The sequence below is a fragment of the Drosophila rhopaloa genome, unplaced genomic scaffold (genome assembly GCF_018152115.1).
Source record: "Drosophila rhopaloa isolate 14029-0021.01 unplaced genomic scaffold, ASM1815211v1 contig_2, whole genome shotgun sequence".
Classification (NCBI taxonomy): Eukaryota; Metazoa; Arthropoda; class Insecta; order Diptera; family Drosophilidae; genus Drosophila; species Drosophila rhopaloa.
Genome location: NW_025335083.1, coordinates 4,336,922 through 4,363,788, shown reverse-complemented (window position 1 = coordinate 4,363,788; position 26,867 = coordinate 4,336,922). Strand labels below are relative to the sequence as shown.

The 26,867-nt window shown below is 40.8% G+C and overlaps 6 protein-coding genes across 9 annotated transcripts; all 6 read left to right on the top strand.

The window, feature by feature from the left end:
- The first annotated feature begins 216 nt into the window (after positions 1-216).
- LOC108038582 (adenylyl cyclase X E) lies at positions 217-5,528 on the top strand. The gene is made up of 12 exons (XM_017115416.1): positions 217-397; positions 444-584; positions 640-799; positions 856-1,642; positions 1,704-1,804; positions 1,853-2,186; positions 2,847-3,294; positions 3,615-3,976; positions 4,031-4,125; positions 4,191-4,342; positions 4,400-4,544; positions 4,857-5,528. Exons 1-12 carry the CDS (start codon positions 287-289, stop codon positions 5,405-5,407), a joined length of 3,387 nt encoding a protein of 1,128 aa, XP_016970905.1. The 5' UTR covers positions 217-286; the 3' UTR covers positions 5,408-5,528.
- Positions 5,529-6,074: 546 nt separating this feature from the next.
- LOC108038558 (adenylyl cyclase X E-like) lies at positions 6,075-6,980 on the top strand. The gene has a single exon (XM_017115386.2). The coding sequence runs from the start codon at positions 6,226-6,228 to the stop codon at positions 6,799-6,801; it is 576 nt and encodes a 191-aa protein (XP_016970875.2). The 5' UTR covers positions 6,075-6,225; the 3' UTR covers positions 6,802-6,980.
- A 1,734-nt stretch (positions 6,981-8,714) lies between these two features.
- Positions 8,715-14,423, top strand: LOC108038566 (adenylyl cyclase X E-like). Of its 2 annotated transcripts, XM_044459990.1 has the most exons (12): positions 8,715-8,819; positions 8,872-9,012; positions 9,066-9,225; positions 9,281-10,067; positions 10,129-10,229; positions 10,278-10,620; positions 10,702-11,149; positions 12,308-12,669; positions 12,754-12,848; positions 12,918-13,069; positions 13,127-13,268; positions 13,712-14,423. In XM_044459990.1, exons 1-12 carry the CDS (start codon positions 8,718-8,720, stop codon positions 14,236-14,238), a joined length of 3,360 nt encoding a protein of 1,119 aa, XP_044315925.1. In that variant the 5' UTR covers positions 8,715-8,717; the 3' UTR covers positions 14,239-14,423. The 2 variants fall into 2 exon arrangements, with proteins under 2 accessions (XP_044315925.1, XP_044315926.1); XM_044459991.1 differs by lacking the exons at positions 13,127-13,268; positions 13,712-14,423 and having other exon boundaries at positions 12,905-12,963.
- A 1,704-nt stretch (positions 14,424-16,127) lies between these two features.
- Positions 16,128-20,895, top strand: LOC108053949 (adenylyl cyclase X E-like). Of its 3 annotated transcripts, none has more exons than XM_044459993.1 (12): positions 16,128-16,253; positions 16,306-16,446; positions 16,500-16,659; positions 16,719-17,499; positions 17,561-17,661; positions 17,710-18,058; positions 18,164-18,614; positions 19,071-19,432; positions 19,519-19,613; positions 19,683-19,834; positions 19,892-20,033; positions 20,241-20,895. In XM_044459993.1, the coding sequence occupies exons 1-12, from the start codon at positions 16,152-16,154 to the stop codon at positions 20,735-20,737; spliced, it is 3,333 nt and encodes a 1,110-aa protein (XP_044315928.1). In that variant the 5' UTR covers positions 16,128-16,151; the 3' UTR covers positions 20,738-20,895. The 3 variants fall into 3 exon arrangements, with proteins under 3 accessions (XP_044315928.1, XP_044315927.1, XP_044315929.1); XM_044459992.1 differs by having other exon boundaries at positions 16,713-17,499; XM_044459994.1 differs by lacking the exons at positions 19,892-20,033; positions 20,241-20,895 and having other exon boundaries at positions 16,713-17,499; positions 19,670-19,828.
- A 614-nt stretch (positions 20,896-21,509) lies between these two features.
- On the top strand, positions 21,510-22,196 carry LOC123037728 (adenylyl cyclase X E-like). The gene is made up of 2 exons (XM_044459654.1): positions 21,510-21,631; positions 21,681-22,196. Exons 1-2 carry the CDS (start codon positions 21,560-21,562, stop codon positions 21,834-21,836), a joined length of 228 nt encoding a protein of 75 aa, XP_044315589.1. The 5' UTR covers positions 21,510-21,559; the 3' UTR covers positions 21,837-22,196.
- A 472-nt stretch (positions 22,197-22,668) lies between these two features.
- On the top strand, positions 22,669-26,587 carry LOC108038986 (adenylyl cyclase X E-like). Its single transcript, XM_044460337.1, has 9 exons — positions 22,669-23,192; positions 23,254-23,354; positions 23,403-23,751; positions 23,857-24,307; positions 24,764-25,125; positions 25,212-25,306; positions 25,376-25,527; positions 25,585-25,726; positions 25,934-26,587. Exons 1-9 carry the CDS (start codon positions 22,669-22,671, stop codon positions 26,428-26,430), a joined length of 2,673 nt encoding a protein of 890 aa, XP_044316272.1. The 3' UTR covers positions 26,431-26,587.
- The last annotated feature ends 280 nt before the right edge of the window (positions 26,588-26,867 follow it).

Genomic DNA, 26,867 nt, shown 5'->3' with positions numbered 1-26,867 from the left:
TGACTGAAATTATAATACCCTCTGCAAGGGTATAACAAGTCAAAATTGTAAAAGCGTATTAAATACTGACGCCAAAAATATACGAACAGATATAATAAAAGAATTACAAAATTGTTTATTGTTCCGGATCTCTATAGCACTTAACTTGTACTGTTTTAAAAATGCTTTGCTTTATGCTTCAGTGAAATTGACATCATATTTGTAGTTACTTTTGCCACACACATAACTCCACATTTTCAATCCTAAATATCTTACATAGAAACCGAAATAAAATAAAACAAATACAATGAACATAGGCCCAAGAAAATCAATAAGGACGACGTACAGAGGTACAAAGTTAAGACCATGTCGTCTTGATTACAATGATGAGCGCCTGTGGGAACTAAGTTATTTGAAGGTAAGCAAATCGATAACTCTTCAGCTTATTAATTTATTTTCTATAGGCCAAATGCAAGGAGCTACGTTTAGAGGAAGAGTATGAGCGTTATCAGGTCCGTCTGCTGATCAGTTATCTCACCGTATTCTACCTTCTGTTCATATTTGTGATGGGTAGCTTGTTCGTAACTCTACTACTTTTCGTCAGGGTGAGCGTTGAAGGATGATCAATTAATGTTTTTGTTTACATAAACTCTTTTGCAGCCCTTGGAGGTCATATACTTTGATTTGATCACCTGGTCCTTAGCGTTTTTGCTCGTTTTATCATTGTTGAGTATCAACTTGTTCGAACATTTTGTAAATCGGCACAGGTGGGTTATGGTTTTGAGCTCAGTTTTGGCGACATATGTTCTAGTATTCACTGGTAAGTCTGATGAAGTAAGCACCCGACCACTGTTTTACTTGGCTGTTTATCTTCAGACATTGCGCAGAACTCGTATCATCATTCCCAGAGAAGCTGGCCCCTAAACGCCTCCTTTGACGTATTCGTGCTCTGCATGATTTACATGTTCATGCCGATTCCCTCGATCATGGGAGCTGCCGTTCTAGCCACCTCGGTCAGCATTATTTACGTGGTCTACTTCCTGCACTTCCTCACGTTGAACCCGGGTTTCGCCCTCCGCGACTCGTTCGGCTACGATGTGATGTTTGTCGATATACTGCACTACTTGGGCTTCAACCTGATGGGCATATTCTTCCGCATCATGAACGACACCATGGTGCGCGCCTCCTTCCTGGATCGCCACCAGTTCATCATGGAGGAGACGTGGCTGCGCAACGCCCTGCTCCAGGAGTCGATGCTTGTGAACAGCATCCTGCCGCCCCAAATTGCCAAGCCCATCCAGGACAGCATCAAGAACAAGATCATCCAGGCTGAGACCGGCCCCGACCGCTTCCACCTGGGTGGCTCCCGCAGAAAGGAGAACTTCATGGCCATCCAGATCCACCCCGATGTCAGCATCCTCTACGCCGACGTGGTGAACTACACCCACCTGACCACCACCCTGACGGTGGAGGAACTGGTGAAGGTGCTCCACGACCTGTACGGCAGATTCGACATGGCTGCCTCCCATTTCCGGGTGCAGCGCATCAAGTTCCTGGGTGATTGCTACTATTGTGTGTCGGGCCTGGCCAGACCTGATCCCGATCACGCAAGTATGGCGGTGTCCCTGGGCCTTGCCATGATTGCGAACATCCAGGAGGTGCGGTATGTTGGACATCGAGAGCTGCAATTGGGTCTGGACTTGAGCTAATCCTCCGATCCACAGGGCGGAACGAGAATTGGATATCGACATGCGCATAGGGGTCCATTCGGGGTCTCTGCTGGCGGGAGTCATCGGAGAGGCCAAGCTGCAGTTCGACATTTGGGGTATGCCTTTCTTTGGAGGCACTTCCAATCTAATCCACCAATTTTTAGGTGTCGACGTGGACATCGCCAATCGCCTGGAGGCAACTGGAAAACCGGGCTTTGTGCACGTCAGTGGGCGGACTTTGAGTAACCTGAAGGCAACCGATTATGTAATAATGCAGAGCACAGAAAAGGCTCAAAATGATCCCATGCTGAAAGCCATGAGAACCTATCTAATTACCGGCATAAACCGCGATTCAATCCGAAGCATGGATGGAGTCCTCTCTGGGGCCAGTCTGGAAATTAAAACAATAGACAAGGAGCGGCCAACCATGGCCAATCGCATCTCAATGTCCGAAGAGTTGCGTGCGGAGTTCCGCAAAATGCCAGTTGGGGGCATAGAGTAAGTGATATTTTAGAACTCTCCTATAAAAGTGCTATTTTTAACATGAATCTCCAACATACTTTCACAGAGTTCTATTATATTAAATTCTTTCTTTAAAATATTTATATTTTGGTAATTTTTTAAGAAACATGTTTTTAAAATATTACTATATTTCTTCGTTTACCCAATTTCAAATTTTCCAAATCCCAACTTTCTGATAGTTATCTTGTAAATTGACAGTGTCTCATGTAAATTACGTACGTTTAAAATTTGTGTTTTGTGAGAAAATTTAAAAGCCCTGTATTCTAAATCTTAATAAATATTTGACTGAGCAAGCTTTATTTCATCACTAAACTATTTGATTTATAGTAATGTCTCAAATGTAAATGCACCTTCAAAAACCATTCATGCAATTTACTATAAAACTTTCTTTCTTACATTTTTAAAAATATTATAAAATGTTTAATTTGCGGAGGGTTTACCATTTTCGCCACAAAAGTTGTATACAACAAAGTTGTATACAAAATTTTGAATGACACGACCTTATTACATCCTAAAATAGTTTTGTTTGAAAACATAAAAAAAAAAAAAGACAACATTTTTATAAAAGCTTTTTAATCCTTTATATGATGTAGAAAAGGAGCGCATTGATTAGATTACTAACAATTTTTATTGTAGCTTCCGATTGCTGTGCTGCTGCCGCAAATCTCGTCGCGAGATTGATCAGAAAGGCCAAATAGGGATTTTTTGCGCAGCGTTCAAGGACTCATCTCTGGAATGGAATTATCTGCACCAGCCGGACTTTATTTTCAAGTCCTCAATGCTGCTGGCCTGGGGCATTGGGTGCTGCCTGATCTACATCCAGATCGTGACCAATAATTTTGTGTGCAAGGAATGCATTGTTGTCGACCTATTTGCGCTTTTCATACTGACCTTCATGCTGTGCATCGCGTGGTACAAAAAAGTGTGTTGGTGGAGAAATGGACGCGGTGAATCTACTATTTACGGCAAACACAGCTGCATGATATTTAAAATGTTTGAGAAGATACAGCACAGTGCGACTCTGCGCATTACCGCCTATTTGCTGATCATAGTGTGCTACTACGCCGTAATTTCCCTAATAATCGTGAGTTCTGAATAAATACTGAATATGTAAAAAATATTTTTAAAGTAGTTTTACAATTTTCATTATAAGTTAAAAGTGTTTTCTTTTAGGTTAACATTTACGTATCTATATAGGCATAATTTATCAAAATTATATAGTACTGTGTGTGCAGGCACTTATGAAGGCTCTAAGTGCACAAGAAATATTACTAACATTATTTTACACTTTCTTCTTTCTGTTGATATCCTGTCTTTTTGTATCAAATTTTAATCTAATTTGTATTGGTGCGTCCACTGACTCAAATAATACGATTTTTTACGAATCGACCTTTTATTCTCCAGTTAAACTGTGACCGCGACCAATATGAGCTAAGTTATATTGAGAGCAAGCTTTTTCACTACGAAATGGATCGGGATATATGCTTCCATCCGTGGGCCTTTACGAATATGATATCCCTGATTATTGGCATGAGTTACACCTTCGCGCGCATCCCGTTCGCACTCAAGATGGTTGTCAGTGGCTGCGAGACCATTGCCTTCGTCTTAATCGTGTTTTTCCAGTACGGGTTCGTTTTCCAGCATAGCGCCACCACCACTCCGTATTTAAAAGCGGAAATAGCGCACTGTTTCCGGGTTTGCATGATGCTGGTCACTTTGTATGCGAAGGAGCGGCAGGCGGAGTTCAACACCAAAATTAACTACAAGTAAGTAAAATTAATATAAGTAAATAAATTTCTTTTGACAAAGGCTCTCCCCAGACTCAACGTAGACTTGCATAAAAAGCAAAAAGCGGCCGATGTTACAAACCAATCAATTATAATTCTGCTGAATAACATTCTTCCTTCTCATGTTGGTCAGTTTTGTAGTGAATATTATCCCAAATGATTTAGCATGCTAATATAAAACTACCTTCCGCAGTCGACCTCTACCTCAACTCCATAGCAAACCACGAACTCTACTATGAAAATTATCAAATGGTTTCAGTCATGTTCGCCATGCTAATTAATTTTCAAATGGATTTGCCCAGCTTACGAGTTCTGAACGATATCATAACGGAGTTCGATAGACTGGTAAGTCAATGTAGTGAACATTTTTAATATTCACCTATCACTACCTTTCGATCGCAGTTGACTACCTACAAAGAATATTACGTGGTTGAGAAGATCAAAGTTGTGGGTTGCACATATATGGCAGCTTGTGGATTGGATTTTAACTTGGCTTCAAAAATCCGAAACAACAATGAATTTCGTAATAGTTCACTTCAGTTCGAATGTGAGTATTTAACCGCGATGAAAAAATTCTATCTGACCAATTTCTATACCCAAATACTATTCCAAAACGAGAAATAGACTTTATGGCCTTGTTTCCAAACTATGAGAGCTGTTACTTTGCAAGTTTCGACATATAAAATAATATTATATTATATTAAATTAACAATTTAGGTTAACATTTTACATTTTTATTCTAAGAAAGAAAAGAGTTTGTTTCATCATTTATAAATTTGTTTCTTAATTCCTTTCTCTTACTTAATTTAACCTTTTATAGTCATCTATGATTATATTAGTCATCCAATCTTCATTTCAGTGGAGCGGGTGCTCAATCACAGGTCGTCCGACGATAAAAACGAGATCGAAAACAACAACGATGAAGTAATCTTCATGATGACCACCTTCGCCCTGGACCTAATGCGAACCCTATCGGCGTGTAACAAGGCCTACTCGAATATTCACTTCGATCGGGCCCTGTCCAGTGGAGAGATCTGCATCGGCATCTCCAGTGGGGAGATAATGGCCGGAGTGGTTGGCGCTTCCCAGCCGCACTACGACATCTGGGGAAATCCGGTCAATATGGCCTCTCGGATGGAGTCGACGGGGCTGCCTGGACACATCCAGGTGACGGAGGAGTCGGCCAAAGTTCTCGAGGAGTTCGATATTAAGTGCATTTTCCGCGGCTTGACCTTTGTGAAGGGGCGCGGTGAAATTCCAACCTACTTTGTGGGCATCGATGAAAACTTAAAATTTATATCCTCGAAATTGGTCGATCGGACTTCATCTAGACGTTTTTCAGTTATGTCCTCACTAGATCCTGATGATCTAGAAGATGACTCGTCTATTGAGGAAGAGAAAAATGAGTAGCTCGACAAATTTTGGACTATTGTTTCAAAAATATATATTTAATACAAGTCGATAGAAACAGCTGCCACAATTGGTTAATAAAATTAAATACGTTAAGCCTAAATAAACTTATATTACACTATTCAAGGTCCACTAGAGTTCGATGGTAGGATAAGGTTGCATTTCAGTTCCGATCGTGTTTATATGTGCACAAGAATCCGATGGACTAGTGAAATGAATTAAGTATTTGTGACATAGATATCATTAAATTCCTTTGACAAATTTTGTAATAAATAGAAAATAGGCTTTATTTTCAATGCATCTTATATAAGGTTTGGGTCCAAAAGACGACTGATTCCAGTAATACACTGTTGGTTAACTTGGAAAAATGTCATTACACTGCACTTAAGTGGGGGTGAGGAAGCTTGGGAACAGCAGGTTTATAACGGATTACTACTTCCAAATAAAAGTGAAGCAAGACGTTTATAGATATGGTAAATAACAAAAAAAAAGGGACTTCTGTTTATTTATCGATGATTACAACGATGATAATCAAAACGTAATCGAAACGAGTTAATGGCCAAACGCAAATTTTCATTAGTTATGTATACCTCCTTAATGAGTATAATTTTCCATGAGCGCTTTGTAAAGCGTCACAGATGAGTTATGATGGTCACTCCAATTTGTCGGCGTATATTGTGGTATTTATTGGCAAGTCTGATAATATAAATACAGTAATATTTACATTTTCGACTGTGTTTAGATATAGCACAGAACACATAATTTTTACTAGCACCACAGGCCTCATTAATTCCTCGTACGACGTCTTTGTGCTCTGCATGATTTACATGTTTTGCCCGATTCCCTCTATCAGGGGAGCTGCGCTACTGGCCATCTCATTCAGCATTGTGTACGTGGTCTACTTCCTGCACTTTATAGCGTTTCACCAAAATAACAGCGTGCGAAATATTCATGGCTTCGATATGATATCCGTCGACATATTCCACTACCTGGGCTTTAACATGATGAGCATATTCTTCCGCATCGTGAACGACACCATGGTGCGCTTCTCCTTTTTGGACCGACACCAGTTCATCAAGGAAGAGTTGTGGCTTCGCCATGCCATGCGACAGGAATCGATGCTTGTGGACAGCATCCTGCCGCCTCAGATTGCGAAGCCCATCAAGAGTAGCATCAAGAACAGGATCATGCAAGCCGAAACTGAATTCGAACGCGTTAGCATGGGTGTTTCGCGAAGGTCGGAGAACTTCATGGCCATCCAGATTCATCCCGACGTCAGTATCCTCTACGCCGACGTGGTGAACTACACCCACCTGACCTTGACCCTGACTGTGAAGTTGGTGAAGGTGCTGGACGATTGCTGCTGTTGGCAATTGGTTCCAGCTGTAAGTTAATCCTCCGAGACTCAGGGCGGAACGGGGCTTGGATATCGTCATGTGCATAGGGGACCATTCGGGGACTTTGCTTGGAGGTGTCATGGGAGAGGCCAAGCTGCAGTTCGGCATTTGGTCTACGCCATTACTCGGGTGCAGTCCCAATCTAATCAATGAGTTTTCCGGTACTGATGACCACAAGTAACTTTAATAAAACCGACTATTTAACAATGCAGGGCACAGAAAAAGGCTTATAATAAGCACATATCTTCTTACCAGCGCAGTAATCCGCGATTCAGTCAAATCCACCGCCAAAGGCGTATTGGCATTGGGACCAATTTGGAACATCCAGATCGTCAGTTTGGTCTCAATGTCACAAGAGTTGCGCCTGTTGGGGGCTTGGTGTATGTTGTGTTTTAGTGTTTCATGTTGATTTTGTAAACTTTCTACTCTCCCTGTTTTGAACGAGTAACTTGAAAGGTTGCCTAGCATACTGAGTGTAAGACTTTTTCACAAAGCCTTCGGTTCGATCACAATCGCCTGCTTGCATTTAAGAAAATGTGTCGGTGGCGATATGGACAACATAACTTAAAATACAACAAATACAGCTTAAAGATTTGCCACCTGTTCAAGAAGATTCAGCACAGTTTTATCCTGCTCATTACTGTCTATATAATGACAATAGTATGATATCTCCTAGATATTGGTTAGAATTCTGGATCTGGACCAACCTCACCATGACAGTCGATCTAGACATGTTTTAAAGTTATCTAGTATAAACTTTATCCTATTACGCTAGGTTAAGTTCAGAAAGCACTGAACAGATTCCAGTGAATAAAATATTATTTAAAAAAAAAAAAATAAATAAACTTTATTCAAAATTGTTTCTCCTATTGCAAGTGGGAATGAGCCGGATCGTTCGAATAAACTCAGATGTATAGTAATTTTAGCATTAAAACAAGAAAGGAAAGCTAACTTTGGGCGGAGTTGAAGTTAATATACCCTTGCAGAATATTCTGTAAATTATATTGGTTGGCCCAAAATAAAACCAATAAAAATCGTCAGTATCACCTTTTTCCCAATTCGCGTATGACGTTGTCGGCATAGACTAAAAATCTATGTACATAGAGGATTCATTTGCTCTGCCCGCACCTCTGCCAAAGCTCTGTTGAGAGCCATGTTCGAAGCTAACTGCACTTAAGAAACCGAAGTTAGCTTCGAACATGGCTCTAAGCAGAGCGTTGGCAGAGGTGCGGGCAGAGCAAATGAAACGGCTTATTTGACCCACCTTGTATATTCAAATTTAAGTGAGAATAACTTATTTAATTAAAACCGTAATTCCATAGTATTTAAATATTACCAAATCCGAAAGAACAAGAAATATTTTGATAAATAAAAAAACAGCAAAATAAATTTATTTTTCATATTTATATTTTTTAATTTCTTGGGAGCTATATGATATAGATGTCCGATTTTAATTTAATTCCATATTACTTAATATTACCAAATTCCAAAGAACACAGGCGGTTTGAGCGTAGAGGTTTTTTGAATCTTATGAAAACTGCAGTTAAATAGGTTTTATAAAACAAGGGCAAGGAAAGAGAAGGAGCGAAACAAACGCATAAATTAGTATTTGGTATGTTTTTTATTTATTATTTATCATAAAAATACAATTTCTGTCCCATTCGTACGCATAGGGAAATATGACTATTCAGCAGCACTGCTGTCTCAATAAATGGGCTTACCTGAAATAGGATAAGGGCTTACAAAACTTCTTAATAAATTACATTTCTAATTTTGTGCAAGCCATAATGCAATCAAATTCCATCTAAAAAGTATAAAGTAGGCGTTTAAAAACTTGGACAGAAAACAGGCTAAGTCCTGATACTCATCATTAATTTTAAACTATCGTACACTAGCAAATTTATCCGGGAAATATGAATCACACAAGAACAACTAAACAGCCCTACAGAGAGAGGTTTAGGCCATGTCTTCTGGACTACACTGATGAGCGCCTGTGGGAGCAGAGCTATCTAAGGGTAATCTAATCTACAAACAAGTTCCCACAGTTACTAAATGCAGTATTCGCAGGCTAAATGTAAGGAGTTGAATTTGGAGAAGGAGTATAAAAAGTATCAGGTCCGTCTGTTGATCAGTTACCTCACCGTTTTCTTCCCCTTATTTATAATAGTGATGGTATGCTTTGAATTAGTCGCATTCATTAGTGTCGAGGTGAGAGTTCAGTCGAAAGTTTGACTTTTCCAGCTAAATAAACTTCTATGCAGTATACGCAAATCCACTACATGGATTTTCTCTTTAATGGGATGACATTACTTTTGGTTATTTCCTTAATGAGTATAAATTTCTATGAGAGCTTTGTGAGTCGGCACAGATGGGTTATGGTGGTCACATCGGTCTTGTCGGCGTATATTGTGGTTTTTTTTGGTAAGTTTGATAAATAACACACAAGAATATGTACATTTTTTTTTTATATCTTCAGATATAGTACAGAACACCTATCACTATTACTATCACGGCTGGTCGCTCAATTCCTCGTTTGACGTCTTTGTGCTCTGCATGATTTACATGTTTTTGCCGATTCCCTCGATCAGGGGAGCTGCGTTACTGGCCACCTCAGTCAGCATTGCATACGTGGTCTACTTTCTGCATTTTTTAGCGCTTGACAATAATCAGACCGTGCGAGATATTCATGGCTTCGATGTGATATCAGTCGACATATTCCACTATCTGGGCTTTAACATGATGGGGATATTCTTCCGCATCATGAACGACACCATTGTGCGCGCCTCCTTCCTGGACCGACACCAGTTCATCAAGGAGGAGATGTGGCTTCGCCAAGCTCTGCGACAGGAATCGATGCTTGTGGACAGCATCCTGCCGCCTCAGATTGCGAAGCCCATCAAGAATAGCATCAAGAACAAGATCATGCAGGCCGAAATCGAGTTTGAACGCTTTAGCATGGGTGTTTCGCGAAGGTCGGAGAACTTCATGGCCATTCAGATACATCCGGATGTCACCATCCTCTACGCCGACGTGGTGAACTACACACACCTGACCACGACCCTGACTGTGGATAAGTTGGTGAAGGTACTGCACGACCTCTACGGAAGATTCGATGTGGCTGCCTCCCAATTCAAAGTGCAGCGCATCAAGTTCCTGGGCGACTGCTACTACTGTGTGGCGGGTCTGGCGGAACCTGACCCCGATCACGCCAAGATGGCGGTGTCCCTGGGCATTTCCATGATTGCCAACATCCAGGAAGTGAGGTATGTTGTTCATGTACAGCTGCAATTGGTTCTAGTTGCGAGCTTATCCTTCGTTTCACAGGGCGGAACGGGGCTTGGATATCGACATGCGCATAGGGGTCCATTCGGGGTCTTTGCTTGGAGGTGTCATGGGAGAGGCCAAGCTACAGTTCGACATATGGGGTATGCCAATCCTCGAAGGCACTTCCAATCTAATTAATGCCTTTTCAGGTGCTGACGTGGACATCGCCAGTCGTCTGGAAGCAACCGGAAAACCGGGCTATGTGCACGTTAGTGGACGGACCCTAAGTAACTTGAATACAGGCGACTATATAATAATGCAGGGCACAGAAAAGGCTCAAAAAGATCCAGTGCTGCAGAAGCATCCAATGAGCACCTATCTTCTTACCAGCGCAGTACACCCTAATATAAGCAAATCCATTGCAGTGCAAACCCGTTCGAATCTTATCTTTCAGACATTGGGACAAAATCGGAAAACACAGATGGGCGGTTCGCTTTCAATGCAAGATAAGTTGCGCGAGGAGTTTGAGAAGATGCCAGTTGGGGGCTTGGAGTAAGTGGTGGTTGACTTTCATTCTCCCTGTTTTGAACGAGTAACTTGAAAGCATACTGAGGGTAATACTTTTCCACACAGCTTTGGTTCCTTATGCTGTCGCCGAAAAAGCAATGACAGAGAAGATAAAACTGCGCGCCAACTTGGCATTTTTTGTGTAGCGTTCAGGGACTCATCTCTGGAATGGAGCTATCTGGAACAGCCGGACCTCATTTTCAAGTCCTCAATGCTTCTGGCCTGGGGCATTGGGTGCTGCCTGATCTACATCCAGGTCGTGACCAACAAGATTATCTGCACCACATGCATTGTGATCGACCTGCTTGCGTTTTCCCTGCTGACCACCCTTGTGTGCATCGCGTGGTATAAGAAATTGTGTTGGTGGCGATATGGACAGGAGTTCAAAAAATTCAACAGTTGGAGCTGCAAGATTTTCCACCTGTTCGAGAAGATTCAGCACAGTTTTGTCCTGCGCATCACTGTGTATATAATGATAATAGTATCTTATTACATGGTGATCCTTTTGATATTGGTAAGTTTTGAAATAACCCCATCTAGTGTGTATATTCTTGAACAGAATTACCAGGAGAGTTGATCTAGCCATGTTTGTCCGTATCTAGATGAAACTTCTTAAAATTATATCATTCAAATTTTAATGAAGAAGCTTTGGCGCCCAGAATAATTAATACAAACTAAGAGTGTTTGTTGCTAAATATTCAGACCTTTTTATACCCTTGCAGAGGGTATTATAATTTTGGTCAAAAGTGTGCAACGCAGTGAAGGAGACATCTCCGACCCTATAAAGTATATATATTCTTGATCAGGATCACCTCCTGAGTTGATATAGCCATGTCCGTCTGTCCGTCTGTCCGTCTGTCCGTCTGTCTGTCCGTCTGTCTGTCCGTCTGTCTGTCCGTCTGTCTGTTTCTACGCGAACTAGTCTCTCAGTTTTAAAGATATCGAATTGAAACTTTGCACACACCCTTCTTTCCTTTGCACGCAGTATATAAGTCGGAATGGCCGGGATCGGCCGACTATATCCTATAGCTGCCATATAACTGAACGATCGGAAATGCCATAACTTTGGTGTTTGTAAAGTTAGGAAGTTGGGATTTTCTATGGGTTTTATATTTGGCCAATCAATCCGACTTACCAAATTTCATAAGGATCGGCCGACTATATCCTATAGCTGTCATATAACTGATTGATCGGAAATGCCATAACTCTGCTGTTTGTTAAGTTAGGAAGTTGGGACTTTCTATGGGTTTTATATTTGGCCAATCAATCCGACTTACCAAATTTCATAAGGATCGGCCGACTATATCCTATAGCTGTCATATAACTGATTGATCGGAAATGCCATAACTCTGCTGTTTGTTAAGTTAGGAAGTTGGGACTTTCTATGGGTTTTTTATTTGGCCAATTAATCCGACCTACAAAATTTCATAAGGATCGGCCGACTATATCCTATAGCTGCCATATAACTGAACGATTGGAAAAGCCATAACTTTGATGTTTTTAAAGTTAGGAAGTTGGGTTTTTTTTTTGAGTATTAAGAATGCATCATATGAATAATTTTGGAGAATATAATTAACAGAGTATTCTGCAAGGGTATATCAACTTCGGCTCCGCCCGAAGTTAGCTTTCCTTTCTTGTTTTTAACTCTGTTCATTTGTTTTTAAATGGCCAGATAAACTGTGATCAAAACGAATACCAGATAGATTTCATTGAGAGCAAACTATTTCGCTATGAAATGGATCAAGAAAGCTGCTTCCATCCGTGGGCCTTCACGAACATGATGGCTCTAATCCTTGGCATGAGCTACACCTTCGCACGCATTCCGTTCGCCCTCAAGACAATCATCGGCTGCTGTGAGGCAGTGGCTTACCTGCTGATCGTGTGTTTCCAGTACGTGTTCCTTTTCCAGCACAGTGCCACCACGACACCGTATTTGAGGGCGGAAATAGCTCATTGTATTCGGGTGTGCATGATGCTGATTACCATGTACACAAAGGAACGTCAGACGGAATTCAACACAAAAATGAACTACAAGTAAGTCCTTATTATAAATGGACTCTTTGGTCAACCCCAACTACTAATGATTCCTGACAACCACCTAAATCTTTTTGTTCGTAGGCTCAACGTGGATTTGCAAAAAAAGCAAAAGGCGGCCGATGTAACCAACCAGTCAATTATAATTCTTCTAAATAACATTCTTCCTTCTCATGTTGGTCAGTATTTGACTTAATATCACTCCAAGGTATCCAATAAAACCAGGATTGTTTTTTTGTATTCCGCAGTCGAGCTCTATCTCAATTCAGTAGCCAACCACGACCTCTACTATGAAAATTATCGAATGGTATCTGTCATGTTCGCAATGTTAATAAATTTTCAAATGGATTTGCCCAGCTTACGAGTGCTAAACGATATTATAACGGAGTTCGATAGATTGGTAAGATGAATTAATAAGTCTGTTTAATATTCTCATATCCCATTCTTCCCATCTCAGCTGACTTCCTATAAGGATTATTACTCGGTTGAGAAAATCAAGGTCGTTGGTTGCACTTATATGGCAGCTTGTGGATTAGATTATAACCTGGCCTCCAAAATTCGAAACACTGATCTTCGCAGTAGCTCATACCAATGTGAAAGTTAGTACTGATAAGGGGTAAATTCACCCTTCTCTTTTAAACGCATACTTGTCTATTCTATATCTTAAAGGTTAATATTCAACTTTCTAAGAGCTTTCTTGAAGAGTAAAACATTAGCTAAGAAAAATAGAAAAAATCTCTATAGTCGTATTCCCTGACTGTAAAATGGCCGTAACTCCCAACCTTGTTATTGAAAATGTTCTTTTGGAGTTTATTACACTTAGCTTAAGTACAAATCGTGCTTAATAAAGGGATATTTTTTAGTTAAATAAATTCAGTATTAAGCCAAGTATATTTTACGATACTAGATCTTTAAAGAATTTTTATTTTCTGGAGTTCATTGTTAAATATATGTACAAGTTAAGTATAAAAACAATTATTATTTAAAACGTTTAAATGGCTATTACGCTTTGTCTACATAAGTCATTTAATTTTTCTTTCAGTGGATCGGGTGCGGAGTCGACAGGCGTCAATGGCAGCCCACATTGACGCCAACCTTCACAAGAACCAAGAGGTGATCTTTATGATGACCACGTTCGGCCTGGACCTGATGCGAACCCTGTCGGTGTGCAATAAGGCGTACGCGGGTAGACCCTTCGATCGGGCTTTATCGACTGGCGAAATCTGCATCGGCATCTCCAGTGGCGAGATAATGGCCGGAGTGGTTGGCGCTTCCCAGCCGCACTACGACATCTGGGGAACACCTGTCAATATGGCCTCTCGGATGGAGTCGACGGGGCTGCCTGGACACATCCAGGTGACGGAGGAGTCCGCCAAAGTTCTCGAGGAGTTTGACATTACGTGCATTTACCGTGGCTTAACCTTTGTGAAGGGCCGTGGAAAAATACCAACCTACTTTGTGGGCATCGATGATAACTTACAGTTTATTTCCAGAAGGAGCTGCGAGGCTTCTTCAAGTAGCTCACCAGATAACCTTTATCCGTATCTGTACGATAAAAAAGATGGATAAAAACCCTTTGTTGAAAAATTTTAAGTCTCTTGATGAAAAACACGTATCAAGATTTCATATTGTAAGTTTTGCATCTTAAATTTAAAGTTTATATGTGTTTGATGAAAATTTGAGATACGGGGCCTTACAAAAGAAACTTAAAAATCTGTTCCATATTACCATTGAAAAAAAAAATATATTTTAAATAATAAAAATGTTGTTTAAAATTCATTCCAAGCGGGAACATTGGTAAGCGAAACAACCACTAATGCAAGACCAAATTCCGGTCATAAGGACGCACGACTTTGTAGGAGTAAAGGACGAACAATAATTAAGGATCTCTTTAGCTGCATCTTGAATTATCTGGTAGGACACAAAACGTGCTATTTAAATATTCTCTTGCTTAAGTTCTCCGATTTATTACCTTTCCTTTGTTATAAGTCATTCTCGTGTACGCAGGTGATATTATTTTTAGCCCGCATATTTAGACTTGTCATTTAGACTTGCAATCCGATCTAGATAACTTTCAAAACTGGTGCCACGATAATTTACTAAGATTTTCATTTGTTTCATCGAACTGGAATCGAGTCCCGTGGTGAATACTTATTGCTGCACTGGTCGCTCTTATTGTTAAGGGCTGGTGCCAGAACTCACCATACTATTGCTGTTGCTTCGCACATGTTCGATCTGGAGAGAAATCACAGTTTGGATCGAACATGGCTCTCAGCAGAGGCTTGGCAGAGGTTCGGGCAGAGCAAATGAATCCTCTATATAGATATCTATTGCTCAAGGTTAAGGACAAGAACACCATCTCATATAGCCGACAAGGACCAGCTGGACCTGGGTTCCGGACAGAAGTATGTATTTAGTTCGGCCCCTCTTCAGATTGGTAGACCTCCCAGTCCCCAAATTAAAACGAGCAAAAACTTTCTAAAAGCTTTTTTGAACAGTAAAACATTAAATAAGAACAAGAAAGGAAAGCTAACTTCGGGCGGAGCCAAAGTTGATATACCCTTGCAGAATACTCTGTAAATTATATTCTCCAAAATGATTCATATGATGCATTCTTAATACTCATAAAAAACCCCAACTTCCTAACTTTAAAAACACCAAAGTTATGGCATTTCCAATCGTTCAGTTATATGGCAGCTATAGGATATAGTCGGCCGATCCTTATGAAATTTGATAGGTCGGATTGATTGGCCAAAAATAAAACTCATAGAAAATCCCAACTTCCTAACTTAACAAACACCAAAGTTATGGCATTTCCGATCAATCAGATATATGGCGGCTATAGGATATAGTCGGCCGATCCTTATGAAATTTGGTAGGTCGGATTGATTGGCCAAATATAAAACCCATAGAAAATCCCAACTTCCTAACTTAACAAACACCAAAGTTATGGCATTTCCGATCAATCAGTTATATGGCAGCTATAGGATATAGTCGGCCGATCCCGGCCGTTCCGACATATATACTGCGTGCAAAGGAAAGAAGGGTGTGTGCAAAGTTTCAATTCGATTGCTTTAAAACTGAGAGACTAGTTTGCGTAGAAACAGACAGACGGATAGACGGACAGACAGACGGACAGACGGACATGGGTATATCAACTCAGGAGGTGATCCTGATCAAGAATATATTTACTTTATAGGGTCGGAGATGTCTCCTTCACTGCGTTGCACACTTTTCACCAAAATTATAATACCCTCTGCAAGGGTATAAAAATAGAAAATAAATCTATAGCCGAATTCCGTGACAGGAAAAAGCCCGAAAATCTCAATCTTGGTACAAAAATAGTTTCTTTTTTCGTGGAAAATGCAATAAAATTTCCTTTAAAAAGTAGGCGTTTAAAAACTTAAGCACCAAACAGGCTTAGTCCTGGCACTCATCATAAATTTTAAACTATCGTACACTAGGTAACTTCTCCGGGAAATATGAACTACAAAAAAACAAATAAACAGCCCTACAGAGAGAGGTTTAGGCAATGTCTTCTGGACTACACTGATGAGCGCCTGTGGGAGCAGAGCTATCTAAAGGTAATCAAATCGACAAACAAGTTCACTCAGTTACTAAATGCAGTATTCGCAGGCTAAATGTAAGGAGTTGAATTTAGAGAATGAGTATAAAAGGTATCAGCTCCGTCTATGGATCAGTTACCTCACCGTTTTCTTCCCCTTGTTTATAATAGTGATCGTAGGCATTGAATTAGTCGCACTTACTTTCGTCCAGGTGAGAGTTCAGTTGAAAGTTTGACTTTTTCAGCCAAATAAACTTCTATGCAGTATAGGGGAGTTCACTACATGGATTTTTTCTTTAATGGGATGACATTACTTATGGTTACTTCCTTAATGAGTATAAATTTCTATGAGAGCTTTGTGAGTCGGCACAGATGGGTTATGGTGGTCACATCGGTTTTGTCGGCGTATACAGTGGTTTTTTTTGGTAAGCCCGATAAATTAAATACAAGAATATTTACATTTTTTAACTATCTTCAGATATAGCGCAGAACACCTATTATTTTTACAATCACGGCTGGCCGCTTAATTCTTCGTATGACGTCTTTGTGCTTTGTATGATTTACATGTTTTTGCCGATTCCATCGATCAGGGGAGCTGCCCTACTAGCCACCTCAGTCAGCATGGTGTACGTGGCCTACTTTCTGCACTTTATAGCGTTTGACCAAAATAACAAGGTGCGAAGTATTCATGGCTTGGATGTGATATCCGTCGATATATTCCACTACCTGGGCTTTAACATGATGGGCATATTCTTCCGCATCATGAATGACACCATGGTGCGCTCCTCTTTCTTGGACCGACACCAGTTTATCAAGGAGGAGATGTGGCTTCGCCACGCCCTGCGACAGGAATCGATGCTTGTGGACAGCATCCTGCCGCCTCAGATTGCGAAGCCCATCAAGAATAGCATCAAGAACAAGATCATGCAGGCCGAAATCGAGTTTGAACGCTTTAGCATGGGTGTTTCGAGAAGGTCGGAGAACTTCATGGCCATTCAGATACATCCGGATGTCACCATCCTCTACGCCGACGTGGTGAACTACACCCACCTGACCACGACCCTGACTGTGGAGAAGTTGGTGAAGGTACTGCACGACCTCTACGGAAGATTCGATGTGGCTGCCTCCCAATTTAAGGTGCAGCGCATCAAGTTCCTGGGCGACTGCTACTACTGTGTGGCGGGTCTGGCGGAACCTGACCCCGATCACGCCAAGATGGCGGTGTCCCTGGGCATTTCCATGATTGCCAACATCCAGGAAGTGAGGTATGTTGTTCATTTACAGCTGCAATTGGTTCTAGTTGCGAGCTTATCCTTCGTTTCACAGGGCGGAACGGGGCTTGGATATCGACATGCGCATAGGGGTCCATTCGGGGTCTTTGCTTGGAGGTGTCATGGGAGAGGCCAAGCTACAGTTCGACATATGGGGTATGCCAATCCTCGAAGGCACTTCCAATCTAATTAATGCCTTTTCAGGTGCTGACGTGGACATCGCCAGTCGTCTGGAAGCAACCGGAAAACCGGGCTATGTGCACGTTAGTGGACGGACCCTAAGTAACTTGAATACAGGCGACTATATAATAATGCAGGGCACAGAAAAGGCTCAAAAAGATCCAGTGCTGCAGAAGCATCCAATGAGCACCTATCTTCTAACCAGCGCAGAAATCCGAGATTCCGTCAAATCCACCGCCAAAGGAGGGCAGGCCCGTGCGAATCTTAACATTCACACATTGGGACCAAATCGGAACACCCATATCGGCAGTTTGGATTCAGTGTCAGATGAGTTGCGCGGGGAGTTTGACAAGATGCCAGTTGGGGGCTTGGAGTAAGTGGTGTTTTAGCGGTTAATGTTGATTTTGTAAACCTTCCACTCTCCCTGTTTTGAACGATTTACTTAAGAGCATACTGAGCCTAATACTTTTTCATACAGCTTTCGAATCTTATGCTGCCGCCGAGATAAAATTGACAGAGATGAGGAAGCTAAGCGCCAACTCGGCAATTTTTGTGTAGCGTTCAGGGACTCATCTCTGGAATGGAGCTATCTGGAACAGCCGGACTTCATTTTCAAGTCCTCAATGCTTCTGGCCTGGGGCATTGGGTGCTGCCTGATCTACATCCAGGTCGTGACCAACAAGATTATCTGCACCACATGCATTGTGATCGACCTATTTGCGTTCTCCCTGCTGACCGCCCTTCTTTGCATCTCGTGGTATAAGAAATTGTGTTGGTGGCGATATGGAGAAAATGATTTCAAAGATTACAACGAATTCAGCTGTAAGATTTTCCACCTGTTCGAGAAGATTCAGCACAGTTTTGTCCTGCGCATTACTGTCTATATAATGATAATAGTATGCTATTACATGGTGATCTTTCTAATATTGGTGAGTAATGAAATGACCCTATAAAGTGTACATATTCTTGAGCAGCATCACCAGGAGAGTCGATCTAGCCATGCCTGTTCTTCCTACTGCAGGTAGTATATAAAACGAAACGGGAAGAATCGTTCGACTATATCATATTGCTCCCATAGGAACACAGTTTTTAAATATATATAGAGATATAGTTATTCTTACATTTTCAGAAAAAGGTTTCACTTACATATATCAAAACCCGTCAACTATAAAGTTATAGGAAAATTTATAGGAAAGTCGACATAGCTTTAACATATAAACTTAAGAACCAAATATAGTATTTTTAAAATTGGTAATTCTAATTTTAATGCAGAAGGTTTTTTTGGCGTCTTTTAACGCCCAGGATAATTAATACAAGCAGTCATAGTTAAAATAATATGTTAAGTAATCTTAAACTCTGTTTTTCTATTTAAAAAAAATTACCAGATAAACTGTGACCAAAGCCAATATGAGCTGGACTTCATTGAGAGCAAACTCTTTCACTATGAAATGGATCGGGACAGCTGCTTCCATCCGTGGGCCTTCACGAACATGATGGCACTTGTCATTGGCATGAGCTACACCTTCGCACGAATTCCTTTCGCCCTCAAGACAATCATCGGCTGCTGCGAGGCTGTGGTCTACCTGCTCATCGTGAGTTTTCAGTACGTTTTCATTTTCCAGCACAGTTCCACAACGACACCGTATTTGAGGGCGGAAATAGCTCATTGTACTCGGGTGTGCATGATGCTGATTACCATGTACGCCAAGGAGCGTCAGTCGGAGTTCAACACAAAAATGAACTACAAGTAAGTCTCTATTATAAATGGACTCTGGGGTCAACCCCAACTGTTAATGATTCCTAAAATCACCAACCTTTTTTGGCTGTTCGCAGGCTCAACGTGGATTTGCAAAAAAAGCAAAAGGCGGCCGATGTAACCAACCAGTCAATTATAATTCTTCTAAATAACATTCTTCCTTCTCATGTTGGTCAGTATTTGACTTAATATCACTCCAAGGTATTCAATAAAACCAGGATTGTTTTTTTGTATTCCGCAGTCGAGCTCTATCTCAATTCAGTAGCCAACCACGAACTCTACTATGAAAATTATCGAATGGTATCTGTCATGTTCGCAATGTTAATAAATTTTCAAATGGATTTGCCCAGCTTACGAGTGCTAAACGATATTATAACAGAGTTCGATAGATTGGTAGGATGAATTAATAAGTCCTTTTAATATTCTCATATCCCATTCTTCTCATCTCAGCTGACTTCCTATAAGGATTATTACTCGGTTGAGAAAATCAAGGTCGTTGGTTGCACTTATATGGCAGCTTGTGGATTAGATTATAACCTGGCCTCCAAAATTCGAAACACTGATCTTCGCAGTAGCTCATACCAATGTGAAAGTTAGTACTGATAAGGGGAAAATTTGCCCTTCTCTTTAAAACGAGTTTCGAGTTTACTATTGATTTAATTTTAAAAACCAGTATAGCATATATGCCTTAAAATAATTATAAGCAATATGCAATACACATAAGTGCAAATTATTGGAATTGTTTTTAAGTTATAAAAAAAAACGATTATTACATAGATTTATTCAATTTTTCTTTCAGTGGATCGGGTGCGGAGTCGACAAACGTCGATGTCAATCGACTTTGACGCCAACAGGAACCAAGAGGTGATCTTTATGATGACCACGTTCGGCCTGGACCTGATGCGAACTCTGTCGGTGTGCAATAAGGCGTACGCAGGTAGACCCTTCGATCGGGCTTTATCGACCGGGGAGATCTGCATCGGCATCTCCAGTGGCGAGATAATGGCTGGAGTGGTTGGCGCTTCCCAACCGCACTACGACATCTGGGGAAATCCGGTCAATATGGCCTCTCGGATGGAGTCGACGGGGCTGCCTGGACACATCCAGGTGACGGAGGAGTCCGCCAAAGTTCTCGAGGAGTTCGACATTATGTGCTTTTACCGCGGCTTAACCTTTGTGAAGGGCCGTGGAGAAATACCAACCTACTTTGTGGGCATCGATGATAATTTACAGTTCATTTCCAGGAGGAGCTACCTACCTTCTTTAAGTCACTCGCGAGATAGCGTATCTATTTAGTACGATGAAAAAGAAAAAATTTAAGTCTCTTAATAAGAAATACGTATCTAGATTTCATTTTGCAAGATCGTATCGTCAATTTGAAGTTTCTATATGTAGGATGGACGAATTGAGATACGGGACTTTACAAAATGAATTCAAGAAACGTATCTCTTTCTATACCATTGGAAAATATATTTATTTTTTTGAAATAATTAAAAATGATGTTTTAAAATTATTTTCATACATGGAACGATTATAGAGGGGATCAGATGTTTTAGCAATTAAATAAGCTTAGTTTTCTATCAGTTTGGCTAATAAGCTTTGGGATTTCCTTTTTTTAGGGAAATCTCTTTTTTTACTCCCTTGGTTTACCAGTATATACAACAAGGGCTAACAAATGAAGGCGAGCTTTTCGTAATAACAAGGGCACGATATTTTTAGAGAATCAAATCACAATTCTTTAGAGGTATGCCACTTTGGAATCGGCTTAGGTTTGGTAAAGTTATGGACTCTCGACGTCCAATTTTTAGTCACATTTTTACAAGACATCGGAAAATTAGAAATAACTGACATGAAAATGGGTCAAAAATTTGATCGACGTTAAATTGAAAAATTTTAATGCAGATTTTTAGAGAATTGAATCACCATTCTATGTCACTTTGGAATCGTCTTAAATTTGGTAAAGTTATGGACTCTCGAATAATTATTATGAAATTTATGGCTTAAAAATTATACCCCGCTAAAGTAGGCATTGAGAACAATGTTCAGTTAATTTAGTTGAGTTGCACAGTCTAGTCATTCGAAGTCAGAGGCTGGATCAGTTTACGAAAATAAAGCAATATGCCCCCTTTTGGAGGAAAGTGCCAGCTCAACTACACGCGGGAGCGCATGTGGGAACCGGGCTACCTTAAGGTAAAATGTAGTTTGGCTTTACTTCAAATAAAATAAATGCAATTCCCAGGCCAAGTGTGCAGAGTTGCACTTGGAGGACGAGTTCCGATTGTATCGGATACGCCTTTGGAAAAGTTATTTATGCGTATTCGTCGATGGAGTCGACGGGGCTGCCTGGACACATCCAGGTGACGGAGGAGTCCGCCAAAGTTCTCGAGGAGTTTGACATTACGTGCATTTACCGTGGCTTAACCTTTGTGAAGGGCCGTGGAAAAATACCAACCTACTTTGTGGGCATCGATGATAACTTACAGTTTATTTCCAGAAGGAGCTGCGAGGCTTCTTCAAGTAGCTCACCAGATAACCTTTATCCGTATCTGTACGATAAAAAAGATGGATAAAAACCCTTTGTTGAAAAATTTTAAGTCTCTTGATGAAAAACACGTATCAAGATTTCATATTGTAAGTTTTGCATCTTAAATTTAAAGTTTATATGTGTTTGATGAAAATTTGAGATACGGGGCCTTACAAAAGAAACTTAAAAATCTGTTCCATATTACCATTGAAAAAAAAAATATATTTTAAATAATAAAAATGTTGTTTAAAATTCATTCCAAGCGGGAACATTGGTAAGCGAAACAACCACTAATGCAAGACCAAATTCCGGTCATAAGGACGCACGACTTTGTAGGAGTAAAGGACGAACAATAATTAAGGATCTCTTTAGCTGCATCTTGAATTATCTGGTAGGACACAAAACGTGCTATTTAAATATTCTCTTGCTTAAGTTCTCCGATTTATTACCTTTCCTTTGTTATAAGTCATTCTCGTGTACGCAGGTGATATTATTTTTAGCCCGCATATTTAGACTTGTCATTTAGACTTGCAATCCGATCTAGATAACTTTCAAAACTGGTGCCACGATAATTTACTAAGATTTTCATTTGTTTCATCGAACTGGAATCGAGTCCCGTGGTGAATACTTATTGCTGCACTGGTCGCTCTTATTGTTAAGGGCTGGTGCCAGAACTCACCATACTATTGCTGTTGCTTCGCACATGTTCGCATTCTTCCGCATCATGAATGACACCATGGTGCGCTCCTCTTTCTTGGACCGACACCAGTTTATCAAGGAGGAGATGTGGCTTCGCCACGCCCTGCGACAGGAATCGATGCTTGTGGACAGCATCCTGCCGCCTCAGATTGCGAAGCCCATCAAGAATAGCATCAAGAACAAGATCATGCAGGCCGAAATCGAGTTTGAACGCTTTAGCATGGGTGTTTCGAGAAGGTCGGAGAACTTCATGGCCATTCAGATACATCCGGATGTCACCATCCTCTACGCCGACGTGGTGAACTACACCCACCTGACCACGACCCTGACTGTGGAGAAGTTGGTGAAGGTACTGCACGACCTCTACGGAAGATTCGATGTGGCTGCCTCCCAATTTAAGGTGCAGCGCATCAAGTTCCTGGGCGACTGCTACTACTGTGTGGCGGGTCTGGCGGAACCTGACCCCGATCACGCCAAGATGGCGGTGTCCCTGGGCATTTCCATGATTGCCAACATCCAGGAAGTGAGGTATGTTGTTCATTTACAGCTGCAATTGGTTCTAGTTGCGAGCTTATCCTTCGTTTCACAGGGCGGAACGGGGCTTGGATATCGACATGCGCATAGGGGTCCATTCGGGGTCTTTGCTTGGAGGTGTCATGGGAGAGGCCAAGCTACAGTTCGACATATGGGGTATGCCAATCCTCGAAGGCACTTCCAATCTAATTAATGCCTTTTCAGGTGCTGACGTGGACATCGCCAGTCGTCTGGAAGCAACCGGAAAACCGGGCTATGTGCACGTTAGTGGACGGACCCTAAGTAACTTGAATACAGGCGACTATATAATAATGCAGGGCACAGAAAAGGCTCAAAAAGATCCAGTGCTGCAGAAGCATCCAATGAGCACCTATCTTCTAACCAGCGCAGAAATCCGAGATTCCGTCAAATCCACCGCCAAAGGAGGGCAGGCCCGTGCGAATCTTAACATTCACACATTGGGACCAAATCGGAACACCCATATCGGCAGTTTGGATTCAGTGTCAGATGAGTTGCGCGGGGAGTTTGACAAGATGCCAGTTGGGGGCTTGGAGTAAGTGGTGTTTTAGCGGTTAATGTTGATTTTGTAAACCTTCCACTCTCCCTGTTTTGAACGATTTACTTAAGAGCATACTGAGCCTAATACTTTTTCATACAGCTTTCGAATCTTATGCTGCCGCCGAGATAAAATTGACAGAGATGAGGAAGCTAAGCGCCAACTCGGCAATTTTTGTGTAGCGTTCAGGGACTCATCTCTGGAATGGAGCTATCTGGAACAGCCGGACTTCATTTTCAAGTCCTCAATGCTTCTGGCCTGGGGCATTGGGTGCTGCCTGATCTACATCCAGGTCGTGACCAACAAGATTATCTGCACCACATGCATTGTGATCGACCTATTTGCGTTCTCCCTGCTGACCGCCCTTCTTTGCATCTCGTGGTATAAGAAATTGTGTTGGTGGCGATATGGAGAAAATGATTTCAAAGATTACAACGAATTCAGCTGTAAGATTTTCCACCTGTTCGAGAAGATTCAGCACAGTTTTGTCCTGCGCATTACTGTCTATATAATGATAATAGTATGCTATTACATGGTGATCTTTCTAATATTGGTGAGTAATGAAATGACCCTATAAAGTGTACATATTCTTGAGCAGCATCACCAGGAGAGTCGATCTAGCCATGCCTGTTCTTCCTACTGCAGGTAGTATATAAAACGAAACGGGAAGAATCGTTCGACTATATCATATTGCTCCCATAGGAACACAGTTTTTAAATATATATAGAGATATAGTTATTCTTACATTTTCAGAAAAAGGTTTCACTTACATATATCAAAACCCGTCAACTATAAAGTTATAGGAAAATTTATAGGAAAGTCGACATAGCTTTAACATATAAACTTAAGAACCAAATATAGTATTTTTAAAATTGGTAATTCTAATTTTAATGCAGAAGGTTTTTTTGGCGTCTTTTAACGCCCAGGATAATTAATACAAGCAGTCATAGTTAAAATAATATGTTAAGTAATCTTAAACTCTGTTTTTCTATTTAAAAAAAATTACCAGATAAACTGTGACCAAAGCCAATATGAGCTGGACTTCATTGAGAGCAAACTCTTTCACTATGAAATGGATCGGGACAGCTGCTTCCATCCGTGGGCCTTCACGAACATGATGGCACTTGTCATTGGCATGAGCTACACCTTCGCACGAATTCCTTTCGCCCTCAAGACAATCATCGGCTGCTGCGAGGCTGTGGTCTACCTGCTCATCGTGAGTTTTCAGTACGTTTTCATTTTCCAGCACAGTTCCACAACGACACCGTATTTGAGGGCGGAAATAGCTCATTGTACTCGGGTGTGCATGATGCTGATTACCATGTACGCCAAGGAGCGTCAGTCGGAGTTCAACACAAAAATGAACTACAAGTAAGTCTCTATTATAAATGGACTCTGGGGTCAACCCCAACTGTTAATGATTCCTAAAATCACCAACCTTTTTTGGCTGTTCGCAGGCTCAACGTGGATTTGCAAAAAAAGCAAAAGGCGGCCGATGTAACCAACCAGTCAATTATAATTCTTCTAAATAACATTCTTCCTTCTCATGTTGGTCAGTATTTGACTTAATATCACTCCAAGGTATTCAATAAAACCAGGATTGTTTTTTTGTATTCCGCAGTCGAGCTCTATCTCAATTCAGTAGCCAACCACGAACTCTACTATGAAAATTATCGAATGGTATCTGTCATGTTCGCAATGTTAATAAATTTTCAAATGGATTTGCCCAGCTTACGAGTGCTAAACGATATTATAACAGAGTTCGATAGATTGGTAGGATGAATTAATAAGTCCTTTTAATATTCTCATATCCCATTCTTCTCATCTCAGCTGACTTCCTATAAGGATTATTACTCGGTTGAGAAAATCAAGGTCGTTGGTTGCACTTATATGGCAGCTTGTGGATTAGATTATAACCTGGCCTCCAAAATTCGAAACACTGATCTTCGCAGTAGCTCATACCAATGTGAAAGTTAGTACTGATAAGGGGAAAATTTGCCCTTCTCTTTAAAACGAGTTTCGAGTTTACTATTGATTTAATTTTAAAAACCAGTATAGCATATATGCCTTAAAATAATTATAAGCAATATGCAATACACATAAGTGCAAATTATTGGAATTGTTTTTAAGTTATAAAAAAAAACGATTATTACATAGATTTATTCAATTTTTCTTTCAGTGGATCGGGTGCGGAGTCGACAAACGTCGATGTCAATCGACTTTGACGCCAACAGGAACCAAGAGGTGATCTTTATGATGACCACGTTCGGCCTGGACCTGATGCGAACTCTGTCGGTGTGCAATAAGGCGTACGCAGGTAGACCCTTCGATCGGGCTTTATCGACCGGGGAGATCTGCATCGGCATCTCCAGTGGCGAGATAATGGCTGGAGTGGTTGGCGCTTCCCAACCGCACTACGACATCTGGGGAAATCCGGTCAATATGGCCTCTCGGATGGAGTCGACGGGGCTGCCTGGACACATCCAGGTGACGGAGGAGTCCGCCAAAGTTCTCGAGGAGTTCGACATTATGTGCTTTTACCGCGGCTTAACCTTTGTGAAGGGCCGTGGAGAAATACCAACCTACTTTGTGGGCATCGATGATAATTTACAGTTCATTTCCAGGAGGAGCTACCTACCTTCTTTAAGTCACTCGCGAGATAGCGTATCTATTTAGTACGATGAAAAAGAAAAAATTTAAGTCTCTTAATAAGAAATACGTATCTAGATTTCATTTTGCAAGATCGTATCGTCAATTTGAAGTTTCTATATGTAGGATGGACGAATTGAGATACGGGACTTTACAAAATGAATTCAAGAAACGTATCTCTTTCTATACCATTGGAAAATATATTTATTTTTTTGAAATAATTAAAAATGATGTTTTAAAATTATTTTCATACATGGAACGATTATAGAGGGGATCAGATGTTTTAGCAATTAAATAAGCTTAGTTTTCTATCAGTTTGGCTAATAAGCTTTGGGATTTCCTTTTTTTAGGGAAATCTCTTTTTTTACTCCCTTGGTTTACCAGTATATACAACAAGGGCTAACAAATGAAGGCGAGCTTTTCGTAATAACAAGGGCACGATATTTTTAGAGAATCAAATCACA

Bases quoted from the DNA above. Each gene is read 5' to 3' on its own strand.
- LOC108038582 (XM_017115416.1), top strand. From the start codon at position 287: ATGAACATAGGCCCAAGAAAATCAATAAGGACGACGTACAGAGGTACA. The intron at 800-855 runs GTAAGTCTGATG...GTTTATCTTCAG, and splicing joins ATATGTTCTAGTATTCACTG to ACATTGCGCAGAACTCGTAT. The intron at 1,805-1,852 runs GTATGCCTTTCT...ACCAATTTTTAG, and splicing joins GCTGCAGTTCGACATTTGGG to GTGTCGACGTGGACATCGCC.
- LOC108038558 (XM_017115386.2), top strand. From the start codon at position 6,226: ATGATTTACATGTTTTGCCCGATTCCCTCTATCAGGGGAGCTGCGCTA.
- LOC108038566 (XM_044459990.1), top strand. From the start codon at position 8,718: ATGAATCACACAAGAACAACTAAACAGCCCTACAGAGAGAGGTTTAGG. The intron at 8,820-8,871 runs GTAATCTAATCT...CAGTATTCGCAG, and splicing joins GGGAGCAGAGCTATCTAAGG to GCTAAATGTAAGGAGTTGAA. The intron at 10,621-10,701 runs GTAAGTGGTGGT...TTTTCCACACAG, and splicing joins ATGCCAGTTGGGGGCTTGGA to CTTTGGTTCCTTATGCTGTC.
- LOC108053949 (XM_044459992.1), top strand. From the start codon at position 16,152: ATGAACTACAAAAAAACAAATAAACAGCCCTACAGAGAGAGGTTTAGG. The intron at 18,059-18,163 runs GTAAGTGGTGTT...TTTTTCATACAG, and splicing joins ATGCCAGTTGGGGGCTTGGA to CTTTCGAATCTTATGCTGCC. The intron at 19,433-19,518 runs GTAAGTCTCTAT...GGCTGTTCGCAG, and splicing joins AACACAAAAATGAACTACAA to GCTCAACGTGGATTTGCAAA.
- LOC123037728 (XM_044459654.1), top strand. From the start codon at position 21,560: ATGCCCCCTTTTGGAGGAAAGTGCCAGCTCAACTACACGCGGGAGCGC. The intron at 21,632-21,680 runs GTAAAATGTAGT...TGCAATTCCCAG, and splicing joins GGGAACCGGGCTACCTTAAG to GCCAAGTGTGCAGAGTTGCA.
- LOC108038986 (XM_044460337.1), top strand. From the start codon at position 22,669: ATGTTCGCATTCTTCCGCATCATGAATGACACCATGGTGCGCTCCTCT. The intron at 23,752-23,856 runs GTAAGTGGTGTT...TTTTTCATACAG, and splicing joins ATGCCAGTTGGGGGCTTGGA to CTTTCGAATCTTATGCTGCC. The intron at 25,727-25,933 runs GTTAGTACTGAT...TTTTTCTTTCAG, and splicing joins TAGCTCATACCAATGTGAAA to TGGATCGGGTGCGGAGTCGA.